General features: G+C 46.8%; 1 protein-coding gene across 5 annotated transcripts in view; it reads right to left on the bottom strand.

The window, feature by feature from the left end:
- The window catches only part of LOC106563898 (exocyst complex component 6), a 272390-nt gene that overhangs the window by 231090 nt on the left and 23049 nt on the right, over positions 1-18251 (bottom strand). For 4 of the 5 annotated variants that reach the window (XM_045714200.2, XM_045714203.2, XM_082978789.1 and 1 more), the window contains exons 2-4: positions 6495-6666; positions 1469-1516; positions 1260-1350 (exon numbers count right to left, since the gene is read on the bottom strand). In XM_045714200.2, the coding sequence (XP_045570156.1) occupies positions 1260-1350; positions 1469-1516; positions 6495-6666 (311 nt within the window). Of the gene's footprint in view, positions 1-549; positions 580-1259; positions 1351-1468; positions 1517-6494; positions 6667-18251 lie in introns of those variants that run through there. The other variant, XM_082978788.1, reaches the window with a different exon arrangement.

Genomic DNA, 18251 nt, shown 5'->3' with positions numbered 1-18251 from the left:
GAGAAAGGTAGCTTTCAGAATAGAAAGAAGAGGGGTAGCTTTTAGAACAGAAAGAAGAGGTAGCTTTTAGAACAGAAAGAAGAGGTAGCTTTTAGAACAGAAAGAAATGAGGGGAGAGGTAGCCTTTAGAACAGAGAGGGGAGGGGTAGCCTTTAGAACAAAGGGGTAGCTTTTAGAACAGAGAGGGGAGAGGTAGCTTTTAGAACAGAGAGGGGAGAGGTAGCTTACAGAACAGAAAAAAGAGGGGTAGCTTTTAGAACAGAAAGAAGAGGTAGCTTTTAGAACAGAAAGAAGAGGTAGCTTTTAGAACAGAAAGAAGAGGTAGCTTTTAGAACAGAAAGAAGAGGTAGCTTTTAGAACAGAAAGAAGAGGGGTAGCTTTTAGAACAGAAAGAAGAGGGGTAGCTTTTAGAACAGAAAGAAGAGAGGTAGCTTTTAGAACAGAAAGAAGAGAGGTAGCTTTTAGAACACACAATGTTATTAGATGTTATAGTATAGATTATATCTCACCGGGTATACACAGCTGTAGTCATGTTATGTTATATATCACCAGGTATACACAGCTGTAGTCATGTTATGTTATATCTCACCAGGTATACACAGCTGTAGTCATGTTATATCTCACCAGGTATACACAGCTGTAGTCATGTTATGTTATATCTCACCAGGTAGACACAGTTGTAGTGATGTTATATCTCACCAGGTATACACAGCTGTAGTCATGTTATGTTATATCTCACCAGGTATACACAGCTGTAGTCATGTTATGTTATATCTCACCAGGTATACACAGCTGTAGTCATGTCATGTTATATATCACCAGGTATACACAGCTGTAGTCATGTTATGTTATATCTCACCTGGTATACACAGCTGTAGTCATGTTATGTTACATCTCACCAGGTATACACAGCTGTAGTCATGTTATGTTACATCTCACCAGGTATACACAGCTGTTGTCATGTCATGTTATATCTCACCAGGTATACACAGCTGTTGTCATGTTATGTTATATCTCACCAGGTATACACAGCTGTAGTCATGTCATGTTATATCTCACCAGGTATACACAGCTGTAGTCATGTTATGTTATATCTCACCAAGTATACACAGCTGTAGTCATGTCATGTTATATCTCACCAGGTATACACAGCTGTAGTCATGTTATGTTATATCTCACCAAGTATACACAGCTGTAGTCATGTCATGTTATATCTCACCAGGTATACACAGCTGTAGTCATGTTATGTTATATCTCACCAGGTATACACAGCTGTAGTCTCTCCACAGTGGTAGTCATGTTCCTCTGCTGTATCCGACAGCGAATCACCTCCTCCGTTTGGGCTGTGACCTTACATCAGAGGTTAAAGAGTTATTAAGACCTCCACAATTACCCAGAGAGGTTCAGTCAAGAGGTGCTTTCCGTCTCAATCTGTCCTCTAACTGACCACGGGGACGAAGACTCTTACCTCTCTACCGGCGTCTTGCAGTCTTCTGTTTGTGTCGGTAACCTGGCCCTTAAACAAAACAAAACAAAAGAGCACTATAGTTAAACAATTACCTGTTATAGCGTCTCACCTTGTAATCAGATCAACCTCCACGAGGACACAGGGACAAAAAGGACAAATTCTGATTCAATCTGCAACGGGGAACTTGGAACGTTTTTTTGGTCGGCGCTGGAAGCTTTGATGCAGCGTAATAGATTATGACAGTCCTTCCCAAACAGATTCTAATGACAAACTGGTCAATTGTAACGTTGAGGATGTTTGAACTCTACTCGTCTTGTCAAATAATTCAATCCAATTGACCAGCGGTTCCCTTTTTCCTGATAACTTAAATGAGCTCTATGTGCCGTTCATTGTCTACAGTTAAAAGCGCCACTGCATTTTCTGGTAATTAAACATTGGGGTTTCAGAGCTGAATACAAAAACAAAAATCACTGGGCTGGTTGATTCACAGAGCGGAGAGGGATCCGGCGGTGACTCAGGCCGAGTTAGGAGGGAGGTAGGGAGATGCAGGTGCAGGGGGAAAGTAGGGACTGAACGACCACAGAGAGAGAGGTTCCCACATTTGCGTCTCATTAGCTCATGGTAATAAGGAAGCCATTTATTGTGGGGTTAATTATAAAAACAAAAAAAAGTCTCATATACTGGCTAATGATTGGTCGACCCAAGGTTGGAAACTGGACCAATCAGACCATCTACTCGTCTAAAGACCACTTTCAGCTGGGGAAAGAGAGCTGGCCATTAGGTCAACCTAGACCGGTTCAGTCCTGTGGGAGGTCAACCTAGACCGGCTCAGTCCTGGGGGAGGTCAACCTAGACCGGCTCAGTCCTGGGGGAGGAATCATTAGGTCAACCTAGACCGGCTCAGTCCTGGGGGAGAGATCATTAGGTCAACCTAGACCGGCTCAGTCCTGGGGGAGGGTTCATTAGGTCAACCTAGAACGGCTCAGTCCTGGGGGATGATTCATTAGGTCAACCTAGACCGGCTCTGTCCTGGGGGAGGTCAACCTAGACCGGCTCAGTCCTGGGGGAGGAATCATTAGGTCAACCTAGACCGGCTCAGTCCTGGGGGAGGTCAACCTAGACCGGGTCAGTCCTGTGGGAGGAATCATTAGGTCAACCTAGACCGGCTCAGTCCTGGGGGAGAGATCATTAGGTCAACCTAGACCGGCTCAGTCCTGGGGGAGGGATCACTAGGTCAACCTAGACCAGCTCAGTCCTGGGGGAGGGTTCATTAGGTCAATCTAGACCGGTTCAGTCCTGGGGGAGGTCAACCTAGACCGGCTCAGTCCTGGGGGAGGGATCACTAGGTCAACCTAGACCGGCTCAGTCCTGGGGGAGGGTTCATTAGGTCAACCTAGACCGGCTCAGTCCTGGGGGAGGGTTCATTAGGTCAACATAGACCGGTTCAGTCCTGGGGGAGGGTTCATTAGGTCAACCTAGACCGGGTCAGTCCTGGGGGAGGATTCATTAGGTCAACCTAGACCGGTTCAGTCCTGGGGGAGGAATCATTAGGTCAACCTAGACCGGCTCAGTCCTGGGGGAGGTCAACCTAGACCGGCTCAGTCCTGGGGGAGGGATCACTAGGTCAACCTAGACCGGCTCAGTCCTGGGGGAGGGATCATTAGGTCAACCTAGACCGGTTCAGTCCTGGGGGAGGGTTCATTAGGTCAACCTAGACCGGGTCAGTCCTGGGGGAGGGTTCATTAGGTCAACCTAGGCCAGTTCAGTCCTGGGGGAGGAATCATTAGGTCAACCTAGACCGGCTCAGTCCTGGGGGAGGTCAACCTAGACCGGCTCAGTCCTGAGGGAGGGATCACTAGGTCAACCTAGACCGGTTCAGTCCTGGGGGAGGAATCATTAGGTCAACCTAGACCGGCTCAGTCCTGGGGGAGGAATCATTAGGTCAACCTAGACCGGCTCAGTCCTGGGGGAGGTCAACATAGACCGGCTCAGTCCTGGGGGAATCATTAGGTCAACCTAGACCGGCTCAGTCTTGGGGGAGGGATCACTAGGTCAACCTAGACCGGCTCAGTCCTGGGGGAGGTCAACCTAGACCGGCTCAGTCCAGGTGGAGGTTTCATTAGGTCAACCTAGACCGGCTCAGTCCTGGGGGAGGTCAACCTAGACCGGCTCAGTCCTGGAGGAAGAATCATTAGGTCAACCTAGACTGGCTCAGTCCTGGGGGAGGGATCACTAGGTCAACCTAGACCGGCTCAGTCCTGGGGGAGAGATCATTAGGTCAACCTAGACCGGCTCTGTCCTGGGGGAGAGATCATTAGGTCAACCTAGACCGGCTCTGTCCTGGGGGAGAGATCATTTGGTCAACCTAGACCGGCTCAGTCCTGGGGGAGAGATCATTAGGTCAACCTAGACCGGCTCAGTCCTGGGGGAGAGATCATTAGGTCAACCTAGACCGGCTCAGTCCTGGGGGAGGTCAACCTAGACCAGCTCAGTCCTGGGGGAGGAATCATTAGGTCAACCTAGACCGGCTCAGTCCTGAGGGAGGGATCACTAGGTCAACCTAGACCGGTTCAGTCCTGGGGGAGGGTTCATTAGGTCAACCTAGACCGGCTCAGTCCTGGGGGAGGTCAACCTAGACCGGCTCAGTCCTGGGGGAGAGATCATTAGGTCAACCTAGACTGGCTCAGTCTTGGGGGAGGGATCACTAGGTCAACCTAGACCGTCTCAGTCCTGGGGGAGATCAACCTAGACCGGCTCAGTCCTGGGGGAGGAATCATTAGGTCAACCTAGACCGGCTCAGTCCTGGGGGAGGTCAACCTAGACCGGCTCAGTCCTGGGGGAGGTCAACCTAGATTGGCTCAGTCCTGGGGGAGAGATCATTAGGTCAACCTAGACCGGCTCAGTCTTGGGGGAGGGATCACTAGGTCAACCTAGACCGGCTCAGTCCTGGGGGAGGTCAACCTAGACCGGCTCAGTCCTGGGGGAGGGTTCATTAGGTCAACCTAGACCGGCTCAGTCCTGGGGGAGGTCAACCTAGACCGGCTCAGTCCTGGAGGAGGAATCATTAGGTCAACCTAGACCGGCTCAGTCCTGGGGGAGGGATCACTAGGTCAACCTAGACCGGGTCAGTCCTGGGGGAGAGATCATTAGGTCAACCTAGACCGGCTCTGTCCTGGGGGAGAGATCATTAGGTCAACCTAGACCGGCTCTGTCCTGGGGGAGAGATCATTAGGTCAACCTAGACCGGCTCAGTCCTGGGGGAGGTCAACCTAGACCGGCTCAGTCCTGGGGGAGGTCAACCTAGACCAGCTCAGTCCTGGGGGAGGAATCATTAGGTCAACCTAGACCGGCTCAGTCCTGGGGGAGGGAGACTGAATTATGTTTTCTAGGAGGACAAACCTCTCATACATAGTTCCTTTTCTTTAAGAACCCCTAAAAGGGGAAGTTCACCCATTTTTACATGTGACCTTCTTTTAACTCCGTCTGTGCTTCCAGCTGATCCCCAAAACTTCGATATTTTGTTACAAAAGGAAAACGGTAGTCACAATTTGCAGATTCATCACTTGCTATTGACTACAATACATTATGAACATGTGTCTAAAACCTGTTAAAGAATGGCCAACCCGCTCCAACCTGCTCCAACCCGCTGCTCCAACCTGCCGCTCCAACCAGCCTCTCCAAACCCGCTCCAACCAGCCTCTCCAAACCCGCTCCAACCCAATCCAACCCGCCGCTCCAAACTCGCTCCAAACCCGCCGCTCGATCCACTACTATCCCTGGTTGATCCACTGCTATCCCTGGTTGAACCACTACTATCCCTGGTTGATCCACTACTATCCCTGGTTGATCCACTACTATCCCTGGTTGAACCACTGCTATCCCTGGTCGATCCACTGCTATCCCTGGTCGATCCACTGCTATCCCTGGTCGATCCACTGCTATCCCTGGTTGATCCACTGCTATGCCTGGTTGATCCACTGCTATGCCTGGTTGATCCACTACTATCCCTGGTTGAACATAGAGCTAGACTAGATAGATCCACTACTATCCCTGGTTGAACATAGAGCTAGACTAGATAGATCCACTACTATCCCTGGTTGAACATAGAGCTAGACTAGATAGATCCACTACTATCCCTGGTTGAACATAGAGCTAGACTAGACTGATCCACTACTATCCCTGGTTGAACATAGAGCTAGACTATATAGATCCCCTGCTATCCCTGGTTGAACATAGAGCTAGACTAGACTGATCCACTACTATCCCTGGTTGAACATAGAGCTAGACTAGATAGATCCACTACTATCCCTGGTTGAACATAAAGCTAGACTAGATAGATCCACGACTATATCTGGTTGATCCACTACTATCCCTGGTTGAACATAGAGCTAGACTAGACTGATCCACTACTATCCCTGGTTGAACATAGAGCTAGACTAGATAGATCCCCTGCTATCCCTGGTTGATCCACTACTATCCCTGGTTGAACATAGAGCTAGACTAGATAGATCCACTACTATCCCTGGTTGAACATAGAGGTAGACTAGATTGATCCACTACTATCCCTGGATGAACATAGAGCTAGACTAGACTGATCCACTACTATCCCTGGTTGAACATAGAGCTAGACTAGATAGATCCCCTGCTATCCCTGGTTGATCCACTACAATCCCTGGTTGAACATAGAGCTAGACTAGATAGATCCACTACTATCCCTGGTTGATCCACTACTATCCCTGGTTGAACATAGAGCTAGACTAGATAGATCCACTACTATCCCTGGTTGAACATAGAGGTAGACTAGATTGATCCACTACTATCCCTGGTTGAACATAGAGCTAGACTAGATAGATCCACTACTATCCCTGGTTGAACATAGAGCTAGACTAGACTGATCCACTACTATTCCTGGTTGAACATAGAGCTACACTAGATAGATCCACTACTATTCCTGGTTGAACATAGAGCTAGACTAGATAGATCCATAGTTTCCATTTCTTTAGCTCTGGGTCTCCTTCTTCCTCACCATCAGTTTCTCTGCATCAGCACGGACTTTGAGCAGCTCAGTGATGGCATCCACAAACCCCTGGTGGTGGAAGTTACACATCTTCTCGATCTCTCTGTCATGGTTACGGATCCTGACCTCGAGCTTCTCCATAAACCTCTTGTGGGCATTAGGCTGGTCATCGTACACAGATCTGAAACATACACAAGGTCAGGGAACAGTGGAGTTAGATCTGAAACATACAGAAGGTCAGGGAACAGGGGAGTTAGATCTGAAACATACACAAGGTCAGGGAACAGGGGAGTTAGATCTGAAACAGAAGGTCAGGGAACAGTGGGGTTAGATCTGAAACAGAAGGTCAGGGAACAGTGGAGATAGATCTGAAACATACAGAAGGCCAGGGAACAGTGGGGTTAGATCTGAAACATAGAGAAGGTCAGGGAACAGTGGAGTTAGATCTGAAACATACAGAAGGCCAGGGAACAGTGGGGTTAGATCTGAAACAGAGAAGGTCAGGGAACAGTGGGGTTAGATCTGAAACACAAGGTCAGGGAACAGTGGGGTTAGATCTGAAACATACACAAGGTCAGGGAACAGTGGGGTTAGATCTGAAACATACACAAGGTCAGGGAACAGTGGGGTTAGATCTGAAACATACACAAGGTCAGGGAACAGAGGAGTTAGATCTGAAACATACACAAGGTCAGGGAACAGTGGGGTTAGATCTGAAACAGAAGGTCGGGGAACAGTGGAGTTAGATCTGAAACAGAAGGTCAGGGAACAGTGGGGTTAGATCTGAAACAGAAGGTCAGGGAACAGTGGAGTTAGATCTGAAACATGATGAATGTAGTCACGGTAACAAGGGGAGACAGAATGTTCAGATACCAGTCACATCTCCATGCATTATACCACAGAGACATAGGCTGCACATCCCAAATCGCACCCTATTCCCTATATAGTCACAGGGCGCTGGTCAGAAGTAGTGCGCTACGTAGGGAATAGGGTGCAATTTGGGACACACACTTCAAAATAACAAAAAGGGGCAACATGAAATGTCACCTAACCAACAGTGTAGGCTGGGCTGGGCTGAGATATCACCTAACCAACAGTGTAGGCTGGGCTGGGCTGAGATATCACCTAACCAACAGTGTAGGCTGGGCTGGGCTGAGATATCACCAAACCAACAGTGTAGGCTGGGCTGGGCTGAGATATCACCTAACCAACAGTGTAGGCTGGGCTGAGATATCACCTAACCAACAGTGTAGGCTGGGCTGAGATATCACCTAACCAACAGTGTAGGCTGGGCTGAGATATCACCTAACCAACAGTGTAGGCTGGGCTGGGCTGAAATATCACCTAACCAACAGTGTAGGCTGGGCTGGGCTGAGATATCACCTAACCAACAGTGCAGGCTGGGCTGAGATATCACCTAACCAACAGTGTAGGCTGGGCTGGGCTGAGATATCACCTAACCAACAGTATCACCTAACCAACAGTGAAGGCTGGCCTGGGCTGTGATATCACCTATCCAACAGTGTAGACTGGGCTGACATATCACCTAACCAACAGTGTAGACTGGGCTGAGATATCACCTAACCAACAGTGTGGGCTGGGCTGCTGTGGGACATAGTGGAGGGAGGACTCTGATAGCCAGTGCACTACCTTGCACACAAAGCCTAAAGTCAGTGTTTTAAAGTCAGTGGGCTGCAGAAGTAATGGGTCAATATTACATTTTTACATTTTAGTCATTTAGCAGACACTCTTATCCAGAGCGACTTACAGTAGTGAATGCATACATTTCATACATTTAATTTCATGCTTTTCTTTTTTTTGTACTGGCCCCCCGTGGGAATCGAACCCACAACCCTGGCGTTGCACACACAATGCTCTACCAACTGAGCCACAGGGAAGCCCACATGATCCTTCTAACAGAGAGTCGTAACGCCATCTGATGGCTAAACAAACACCAAGCTGAGGGTTGGTTGTGTGAACTGGGAACAAAATAACAGGGTTGAAAGAAGATCTGTCCAGTTTGTGAACCTACGACTCCCCCTACTGGACAAAACGCAGAACCTCCACAGCAGAACCAGGAAGTGAAAAGGAGTAGTCAGTCTAGACATACTGCAGGATGGAGCAAATAGGGCTATGAACGGTCAAACTTTTAAACCAAATTGCAAACCTTAACGCTGAGAAAAAATTCCTACCCCCCCCCCCCCCAAAAAAAAACACAATTAAAAAAAAGTTATTACAAAACCTTATTTTCCGTGTCGTAGGTTAACGAGACGGTTGGCTGTAGAGGCAAGGGGAAGTTGTATAATTTAAACAAAGACTCAGCCATATGAAATAGACACAGATAGTAAACAGCATAGTGGGTCAATTTCCACAACAACTAAGAGCGTTTTGAAGTACGAGGCTCGACTTCTCCCCTGTTTTGGTGCCCTGGTTACCATGAACAGTGTGAAGCAAATCCGTGTACATGGCCAGAAACTGTTTGTGACAGTGTGAAAAGTGAATCATCTCACCTCATCTCAATATCTTAGCATATTCATTGATGATAGGCCCTGTTTCTCGGGAAGTTGCGAGATACAGCTTTTGAATGCTGATAGAAAGGCCTTGTGCCCGGTTCTGACCTGCCTACAGCACATTCGGAAAGTATTCAGACCCCTTGACTTGTTCCACATTGTTACATTACATCCTTATTCTAAAATTGATGAAGAAAATGTTTTGTTTTTAATCAATCTACACACAATACCCCAGAAAGCAAAGCAAAAAAAGTTGTTTTTTTTGTTTGCTAATTTATGAAAATAAAAAAACTGAAGTATCACATTTTACAGTATTCAAACCCTTCACACAGTACTTTGTTGAAGCACCTTTACCAGTACCTGCTGGTGAAAAACATCCCCAAAGCTTGACGCTGCCACCACCGTGCTTCAGCGTAGAGATGGCACCAGGTTTCCTCCAGATGTGACACTTGGCATTCATCTTGGTTTCATCAGGCCAGAGAATCTTGTTTCTCATGTTCTGAGAGTTCTTTAGGTGCCTTTTAGCAAACTCCAAGCGGGCTGTCATGTGCTTTTTACTGAGGAGTGGCTTCTGTCTGGCCGCCCTACCATAAAGGCCTGATTGGTGGAGTGCTGCAGAGATGAGAGAACCTTCCAGAAGGACAACCATCTCCACAGAGGAACTCTGGAGCTCTGTCAGAGTGACCGTCGGGTTCTTGGTCACCTCCCTGACCAAGGCCTTTCTCCCCCGATTGCTCAGTTTGGCTGGGTACCCAGCTCTAGGAAGAGTAGTTCTAAACTTCTATTTAAGAATGACGGAGGCCACTGTGTTCTTGGGGACCGTCAATGCCGAATACATTTTTTGGGTACCCTTCCCCAGATCTGTGCCTCGACACAATCCTTTCTCTGAGCTCTTCGGATAATTTCTTTGACCTCATGGCTTGGTTTTTGCTCTGACATGCACTGTCAACTGTGGGACCTTATATAGACCGGTGTGTGCCTTTCCAAATCATGTTCAATCAATTCAATATACCACAGGTGGACTCCAATCAAGTTGTAGAAACATCTCAAGGATAATCAATGGGAAACAGGATGCACCTGAGTTCAACTTCGAGTTTCATAGCCAAGGGTCTGAATACTTATAGTACCAGTCAAAGGTTTGGAGACACCTACTCATTCCAGGGTTTTTCTTTATTTTTACTATTTTCTACATTGTAGAATAATAGTGAAGACACCAAAACTATGAAATAACACATATGGAATCATGTAGTAAGCAAAAAAGTGTGAAACAAATTCTTCAAAGTAGCCACCCTTTGCCTTGATGACAGCTTTGCACACTCTTGGCATTTTCTCAACCAGATTCATGAGGAATGCTTTTCCAACAGTCTTGAAGGAGTTCGCACATATGCTGAGCTGTTGGCTGTTTTTCCTTCACTCTGCGGTCCGACTCATCCCAAGCCATCTCAATTGGGTTGAGGTTGGGTGATTGTGGAGGCCAGGTCATCTGAAGCAGCACTCCATCACTCTCCTTCTTGGTCAAATAGCCCTTACACAGCCTGGAGGTGTGTTGGTTCATTGTCCTGTTGGGGAGAAAAACAAATGATAGTCCCACTAAGCGCAAACCAGATGGGATGGCGTATCGCTGCAGAATGCTGTGGTAGCCATGCTGGTTAAGCGGGCCTTGAATTCTAAATAAATCACGGACAGTGTCACCAGCAAAGCACCCCCACACCATCACACCTCCTCCTCCATGCTTCACGGAGGGAACCACACATGTGGAGATCATCCGTTCACCTACTCTGCGTCTCACAAAGACATGGCGGTGGGAACCAACAACGTCAAATTTGGACTCATCAGACCAAAAGGACAGATGTCCACCGGTCTAATGTCCATTGCTCGTGTTTCTTGCCCAAACTACTCTTCTTATTGGTGTCCTTTAGTCGTGGTTTCTTTGCAGCAATTCAACCATGTAGGCCTGATTCACGCAGTCTCCTCTGAACAGTTGATGTTGAGATGTGTCTGTTACTTGTGAAGCATTTATTTGGGCTGTAATTTCTGAGGCTGGTAACTCTAATGAACGTATCCTCTGCAGCAGAGGTAACTCTGGGTCTTCCTTTCCTGTGGCGGTCCTCATGAGGCTGGTAACTGTAATGAACGTATCCTCTGCAGCAGAGATAACTCTGGGTCTTACATTCCTGTGGCGGTCCTCATGAGGCTGGTAACTGTAATGAACGTATCCTCTGCAGCAGAGATAACTCTGGGTCTTACATTCCTGTGGCGGTCCTCATGAGGCTGGTAACTGTAATGAACGTATCCTCTGCAGCAGAGGTAACTCTGGGTCTTCCTTTCCTGTGGTGGTCATCATGAAAGACAGTTTTTGCGACTGCAGTTGAAGAAACTTTCAAAGTTCTTGACATTTTCCAGATTGACTGACCGTCATGTCTTAAAGCTTACTGATCATTGCACCTGTACATAGCCAATCTGTAAATTGCCCACCCAACTACCTCATCCCCATATTGTTATTTATTTATTTTGCTCCTTTGCACCCCTGTATCACTACTTGCACATCATTCATCTTCTGCACATCTATCACTCCAGTGTTTAATTGCTAAATTGTAATTATTTTGCCACCATGGCCCATTTATTGCCCTAATCTTAATCTTACTACATTTGCACACACTGTATATAGACTTTTCTATTATTGTGTTATTGACTGTACTTTTGTTTATTCCATGTGTAATTCTGTTGTTTGTGTCGCACTGCTTTGCTTTATCTTGGCCAGGTCGCAGTCGTAAATGAGAACTTGTTCTCAACTAGCCTGCCTGGTTACATGAAGGCAAAATAAAACATTTAAAAATGGACTGTCGTTTCTCTTTGCTTATTTGAGCTGTTCTTGCCATAATATGGACTTGGTCTTTTACCAAAGAGGGCTATCTTCTGTATACCACCTCTACCTTGTCACAACACAACTGATTGTCTCAAACGCAATAAGGAGGAAACAAATTCCACAAATTCACTTTTAAGAAGATACACCTGTTAATTGAAATGCATTCCAGGTGACTACTTCATGAAGCTGGTTGAGAGAATGCCAAGAGTGTGCAAAGTTGTCATCAAGGCAAAGGGTGGCTACTTTGAAGAATCTCAAATAGAAAATATATTTTGATTTGTTTAACACTTTGGTTACTACATGATTCCATATGTGATATTTCATAGTTTTGATGTCTTCACTATTATTTTCCAATGTATAAAACAGTAAGAATAAAGAAACCTTTTTATTTACATACAGTACCAGTCAAAAGGTTATCAGTTTATTTTTAATACATTTGAAAACATTTCTAAAAACCTGGTTTTCGCTTTGTAATAATGAGGTACTTGTGAGTAGATTGCTGAGAACTTTGATATATTTACTTAATAAGGCTGTAACGTACCTGCCAGTACTGTGCCCCTCACCTCACTATGGAAAACGCTCCGTTCCCCAAAAAAATATTGAATCTTCGGAGTCAATTCCTTTCGGAATCAAAATGTTGACAAATCAGAAATGGGAGTCGACATGCAAGGCGTCGAGGAAATCAGTCCTGTATGACAATACTTTGAGAAGTTAAATGAGAAGGAAATGCAGACTTGGAGAGGTGGAGTTGAGGTACAGTAATGGAAGTACAGGTGCAACGCTTCCCCATGTAAAAAGGCACCGTGAGACCTAAACCATTACTGGCCGCAGCACAGCTGCATTGTGAATTTACATGGACATTTTTATTAGCATTTTAAATGGAAAAACGTTTTTTTTTTAATCAGTTTAAACGTTGACACATCCCTATAAGCCACACAAACTCAATGACCTCTACCAGGGAAAGCCTACCACCTGCTGCAACCCCACACAGTAAAGGCCATAAAGAAAGCCTATTTGGTTCAGTATCTATAACTGACTACTCCTTTATGGGCATTCAGAGCCATAGAACAACACCTGCGGTAGGTAATCTGATTACACTCACAGTTTCCACTCACACTGCTTTACATAACAGACAAGTATTGTTCATAAATCATTTGTTTGACTTTTACCCTGAACTGCGGACAGTGAATGATGCTGAGGGCACAACACACAGTGACCAGCAACCTAGTAAACACAGTCCACATGGTGGCCAAAGAGGAACAGAAGTGTCACTGGTCACACTTAAGGTTTACCAGAACTCTCTGTTTCAGCAGGAAACGACCTTCAGTTAACCTCTACTTTCTAACGTGACTGAGATATTCTTCTGATCTTCATACTGTGTGATGTCCCCAGGGTTAATACAGCAAACACATCCAAAATCAACTAAGAATGAGCCATAGACCTAACCGAGCATACCCCAGAGAGGCTATTAGCCTACCCCAGAGGGGCTATTAGCCTAACCCAGAGGGGCTATTAGCCCTAGCCTAGCGAGGCCATAGGACTACCCTAGCGAGGCCATAGGACTACCCTAGCGAGGCTATAGACCTACCCTAGCGAGGCTATAGGACTACCCTAGCGAGGCTATAGGACTACCCTAGCGAGGATATAGGACTACCCTAGCGAGGCTATAGGACTACCCTAGCGAGGCTATAGACCTACCCTAGCGAGGCTATAGACCTAGCCTAGCGAGGCTATAGACCTAGCCTAGCGAGGCTATAGGACTACCCTAGCGAGGCTATAGGACTACCCTAGCGAGGCTATAGGACTACCCTAGCGAGGCCATAGGACAACCCTAGCGAGGCCATATCACTACCCTAGCGAGGCCATAGGACTACCCTAGCGAGGCCATAGGACTACCCTAGCGAGGCCATAGACCTACCCTAGCGAGGCCATAGACCTACCATAGCGAGGCCATAGACCTACCCTAGCGAGGATATAGGACTACCCTAGCGAGGATATAGGACTACCCTAGCGAGGCTATAGGACTACCCTAGCGAGGCTATAGGACTACCCTAGCGAGGCTATAGACCTACCCTAGCGAGGCTATAGACCTAGCCTAGCGAGGCTATAGACCTAGCCTAGCGAGGGTATAGACCTAGCCTAGCGAAGCTATAGACCTACCCTAGCGAGGCTATAGACCTAGCCTAGCGAGGCTATAGACCTAGCCTAGCGAGGCTATAGACCTAGCCTAGCGAGGCTATAGGACTACCCTAGCGAGGCTATAGGACTACCCTAGCGAGGCTATAGGACAACCCTAGCGAGGCTATAGACCTAGCCTAGCGAGGCTATAGACCTAGCCTAGCGAGGCTATAGGACTACCCTAGCGAGGCTATAGGACTACCCTAGCGAGGCCATAGGACTACCCTAGCGAGGCCATAGGACTACCCTAGCGAGGCTATAGACCTACCCTAGCGAGGCTATAGGACTACCCTAGCGAGGCTATAGGACTACCCAAGCGAGGCTATAGGACTACCCTAGCGAGGCTATAGGACTACCCTAGCGAGGCTATAGACCTACCCTAGCGAGGCTAAAGGACTACCCTAGCGAGGCTATAGACCTACCCTAGCGCGGCTATAGACATACCCTAGAGAGGGTATAGGACTACCCTAGCGAGGCTATAGACCTACCCTAGCGAGGCTATAGACCTACCCTAGCGAGGCTATAGACCTACCCTAGCGAGGCTATAGACATACCCTAGAGAGGGTATAGGACTACCCTAGCGAGGCTATAGACCTACCCTAGCGAGGCTATAGACCTACCCTAGCGAGGCTATAGACCTACCCTAGCGAGGGTATAGACCGAGCCTAGCGATGCTATAGGACTACCCTAGCGAGGCTATAGGACAACCCTAGCGAGGCCATAGGACTACCCTAGCGAGGCTATAGACCTACCCTAGCGAGGCTATAGACCTACCCTAGCGAGGCTATAGACCTACCCTAGCGAGGCAATAGTGTCTTCTGATCCCTCCTGTCTCAGCCTCCAGTATTTATGCTGCAGTAGTTTATGTGTCGGGGGGCTAGGGTCAGTCTGTTACATCTGGAGTATTTCTCTTGTCTTATCCGGTGTCCTGTGTGTATTTAAATATGCTCTCTCTAATTCTCTCTTTCTCTCTTTCTGTCTTTCTCTCGGAGGACCTGAGCCCTAGGACCATGCCTCAGGACTACCTGGTATGATGACTCCTTGCTGTCCCCAGTCCACCTGGCCGTGCTGCTGCTCCAGTTTCAACTGTTCTGTCTGCGGCTATGGAACCCTGACCTGTTCACCGGACGTGCTTGTTGCACCCTCGACAACTACTATGATTATTATTATTTGACCATGCTGGTCATTTATGAACATTTTAACATTTTAACATTTTGACCATGTTCTGTTATAATATCCACCCTGCACAGCCAGAAGAGGACTGGCCACCCCTCATAGCCTGGTTCCTCTCTAGGTTTCTTCCTAGGTTTTTGGCCTTTCTAGGGAGTTTTTCCTAGGGAGTTTTTCCTAGCCACCGTGCTTCTTTCACATGCTTTGCTTGCTGTTTGGGGTTTTAGGCTGGGTTTCTGTACAGCACTTTGAGAATATCAGCTGATGTACGAAGGGCTATATAAAAATAAATTTGATTTGATTTTGATTTGACTACCCTAGCGAGGCTATAGACCTAGCCTAGCGAGGCTATAGGACTACCCTAGCGAGGCCATAGGACTACCCTAGCGAGGCCATAGGACTACCCTAGCGAGGACATAGGACTACCCTAGCGAGGCTATAGACCTACCCTAGCGAGGAAATAGGACTACCCTAGCGAGGCTATAGGACTACCCTAGCGAGGCTATAGGACTACCCTAGCGAGGCTATAGGACTACCCTAGCGAGGCTATAGACCTAGCCTAGCGAGGCTATAGACCTAGCGAGGCTATAGACCAACCCTAGCGAGGCAATAGGACTACCCTAGCGAGGCTATAGACCTAGCCTAGCGAGGCTATAGACCTAGCCTAGCGAGGCTATAGGACTAGCCTAGCGAGGCTATAGGACTACCCTAGCGAGGCTATAGACCTAGCCTAGCGAGGCTATAGACCTAGCGAGGCTATAGACCTACCCTAGCGAGGCAATAGGACTACCCTAGCGAGGCTATAGACCTAGCCTAGCGAGGCTATAGACCTAGCCTAGCGAGGCTATAGGACTAGCCTAGCGAGGCTATAGGACTAGCCTAGCGAGGCTATAGGACTACCCTAGCGAGGCTATAGGACTACCCTAGCGAGGCTATAGGACTACCCTAGCGAGGCTATAGGACTACCCTAGCGAGGCTATAGGACTACCCTAGCGAGGCTATAGACCTACCCTAGCGATGCTATAGACCTACCCTAGCGATGCTATAGACCTAGCCTAGCGATGCTATAGACCTAGCCTAGCGATGCTATAGACCTAGCCTAGTGATGCTATAGACCTAGCCTAGCAATGCTATAGACCTAGCCTAGCAATGCTATAGACCTAGCCTAGCAATGCTATAGACCTAGCCTAGCGATGCTATAGACCTAGCCTAGCGACCTAGCCTAGCGAGGCTATAGACCTAGCCTAACGAGGCTATAGAGAGAGAGCATTAGAATGTATTAGAGGCCACCAAAATAGAGCTTGTTGTGCAAAAATGTCTTACCCTGGGGGGAACCTGGCTGGCCTCTTTTTCTATTTGGCTGGCTACTCCATGTGCTTGTGAAGAACACAGCTATATCTGCAAATCACCAGCAGGGGGAGACCCTTCTGTTATCCATTTTAACATTCACTCTGTTGATAACAGCAGAGATCCCACTCTGGGGAGACCCTTCTGGTATCCATTTTAACATTCACTCTGTTGATAACAGCAGAGATCCCACTCTGGGGAGACTCTTCACATTCACTATGTTGATAACAGCAGAGATCCCACTCTGGGGAGACCCTTCTGGTGTCCATTTTAACATTCACTCTGTTGATAACAGCAGAAATCCCACTCTGGGGAGACTCTTCTGGTATCCATTTTAACATTCACTCTGTTGATAACAGCAGAGATCCCACTCTGGGGAGACCCTTCTGGTATCCATTTTAACATTCACTCTGTTGATAACAGCAGAGATCTTGATATGTCCGTAGAGTAGATTATGTTTAACAACATATTAAAAGATTAGAGAAATCCCCCCCCCCCAAATATATTCATATTTATATTTTAAAATTTTCATAAATTAAATGTGCAGGAAATTGTTATTGAAATCAAAATACTCATTCAAAGAGAAAGCAGTAAAGCTTCACACAACAGCAATCTTTACTTTGTAGCAGTTACAGATTAAACATTTCAGAGTCTTAAAAAGGTCCATTTAGTCTAAGAGCTTTTGAAAAGACCGGCTGAAATTTCTGCCTTTAATGGTGGGATGGAGATTTGGCCTCTAAGAAATCAATCAATCAAATGTATTTATAAAGCCCTTCTTCTTACATCAGCTGATGTCACAAAGTGCTGTACAGAAACCCAGCCTAAAACCCCAAACAGGAAGTACTGCAGGTGTAGAAGCACAGTGGCTAGGAAAGAGAGTGTTCCAAACCTCGACCAATAACAGCTAGTCTCCCCACTCAGACCACTCCCAGACAGTCCTAGCTAAATTCTTGCTTGAGAAATTGCTGAGAAACAATTTTTGGTTTATTTTTGACCATTTGAAATTGAAACCAAATCACAGTAAGGTACTTAATTATTACCCAGAAATAATTTGATATTAAAAAATAAAAAAAAGTACAAAAAAAACATCTGCATTGAACGTTTACAGCTGAAATCCTTAATGGTGAAAACAGCCACATCTATTTGTGACATTACAACGACACAAAACGACCAGTTTTCTCCTCTCGGACATCACGTGCGATAGAAGAGCACAATACGTACAGCAATTTATTTTTTACCATACTGCTCCTCAGCTCGGCAACGAAAAAGAATTAACAACGGTGGTGGGACGGCCGTGGGTCCATCTTTAAAATAGACCTGCGTTAAGGCCAAAAATGTCAAATAATCCAACTTGAATCATTTCTCAATAATGTCAACAATCCTTCCTCCAAAAGGACCCTGTAAGGATTATATCCCAACCCTGGTCTGTGTTGTTATAGTCTGGTGAGGAATCCCCCCGGACAGCAGCATTTCATTGTAACTAGGCTAGATCGGTTCAACGTAATTGTCGAGAAACAAACGAGGCTAATAAAAAGCTATTTGAAAGTATAGGACGATCATCTTCCAAATATTCAAATGATATGGTCTCACCCTACATTAGACTTGAGTGGAGAGATCACCGTGTGGCCTTAACTGGCGTTATCTCTCTGTAATATAGGCCTAGGCTACGTCCCAAATGGCTATGGGTCCTGGTCC

The sequence above is a fragment of the Salmo salar genome, chromosome 01 (genome assembly GCF_965601325.2).
Source record: "Salmo salar chromosome 01, fSalSal1, whole genome shotgun sequence".
Lineage (NCBI taxonomy): Eukaryota > Metazoa > Chordata > Actinopteri > Salmoniformes > Salmonidae > Salmo > Salmo salar.
Note: the sequence above shows the minus strand (reverse complement) of the source record. Positions and strands in the feature narration are given on the sequence as shown.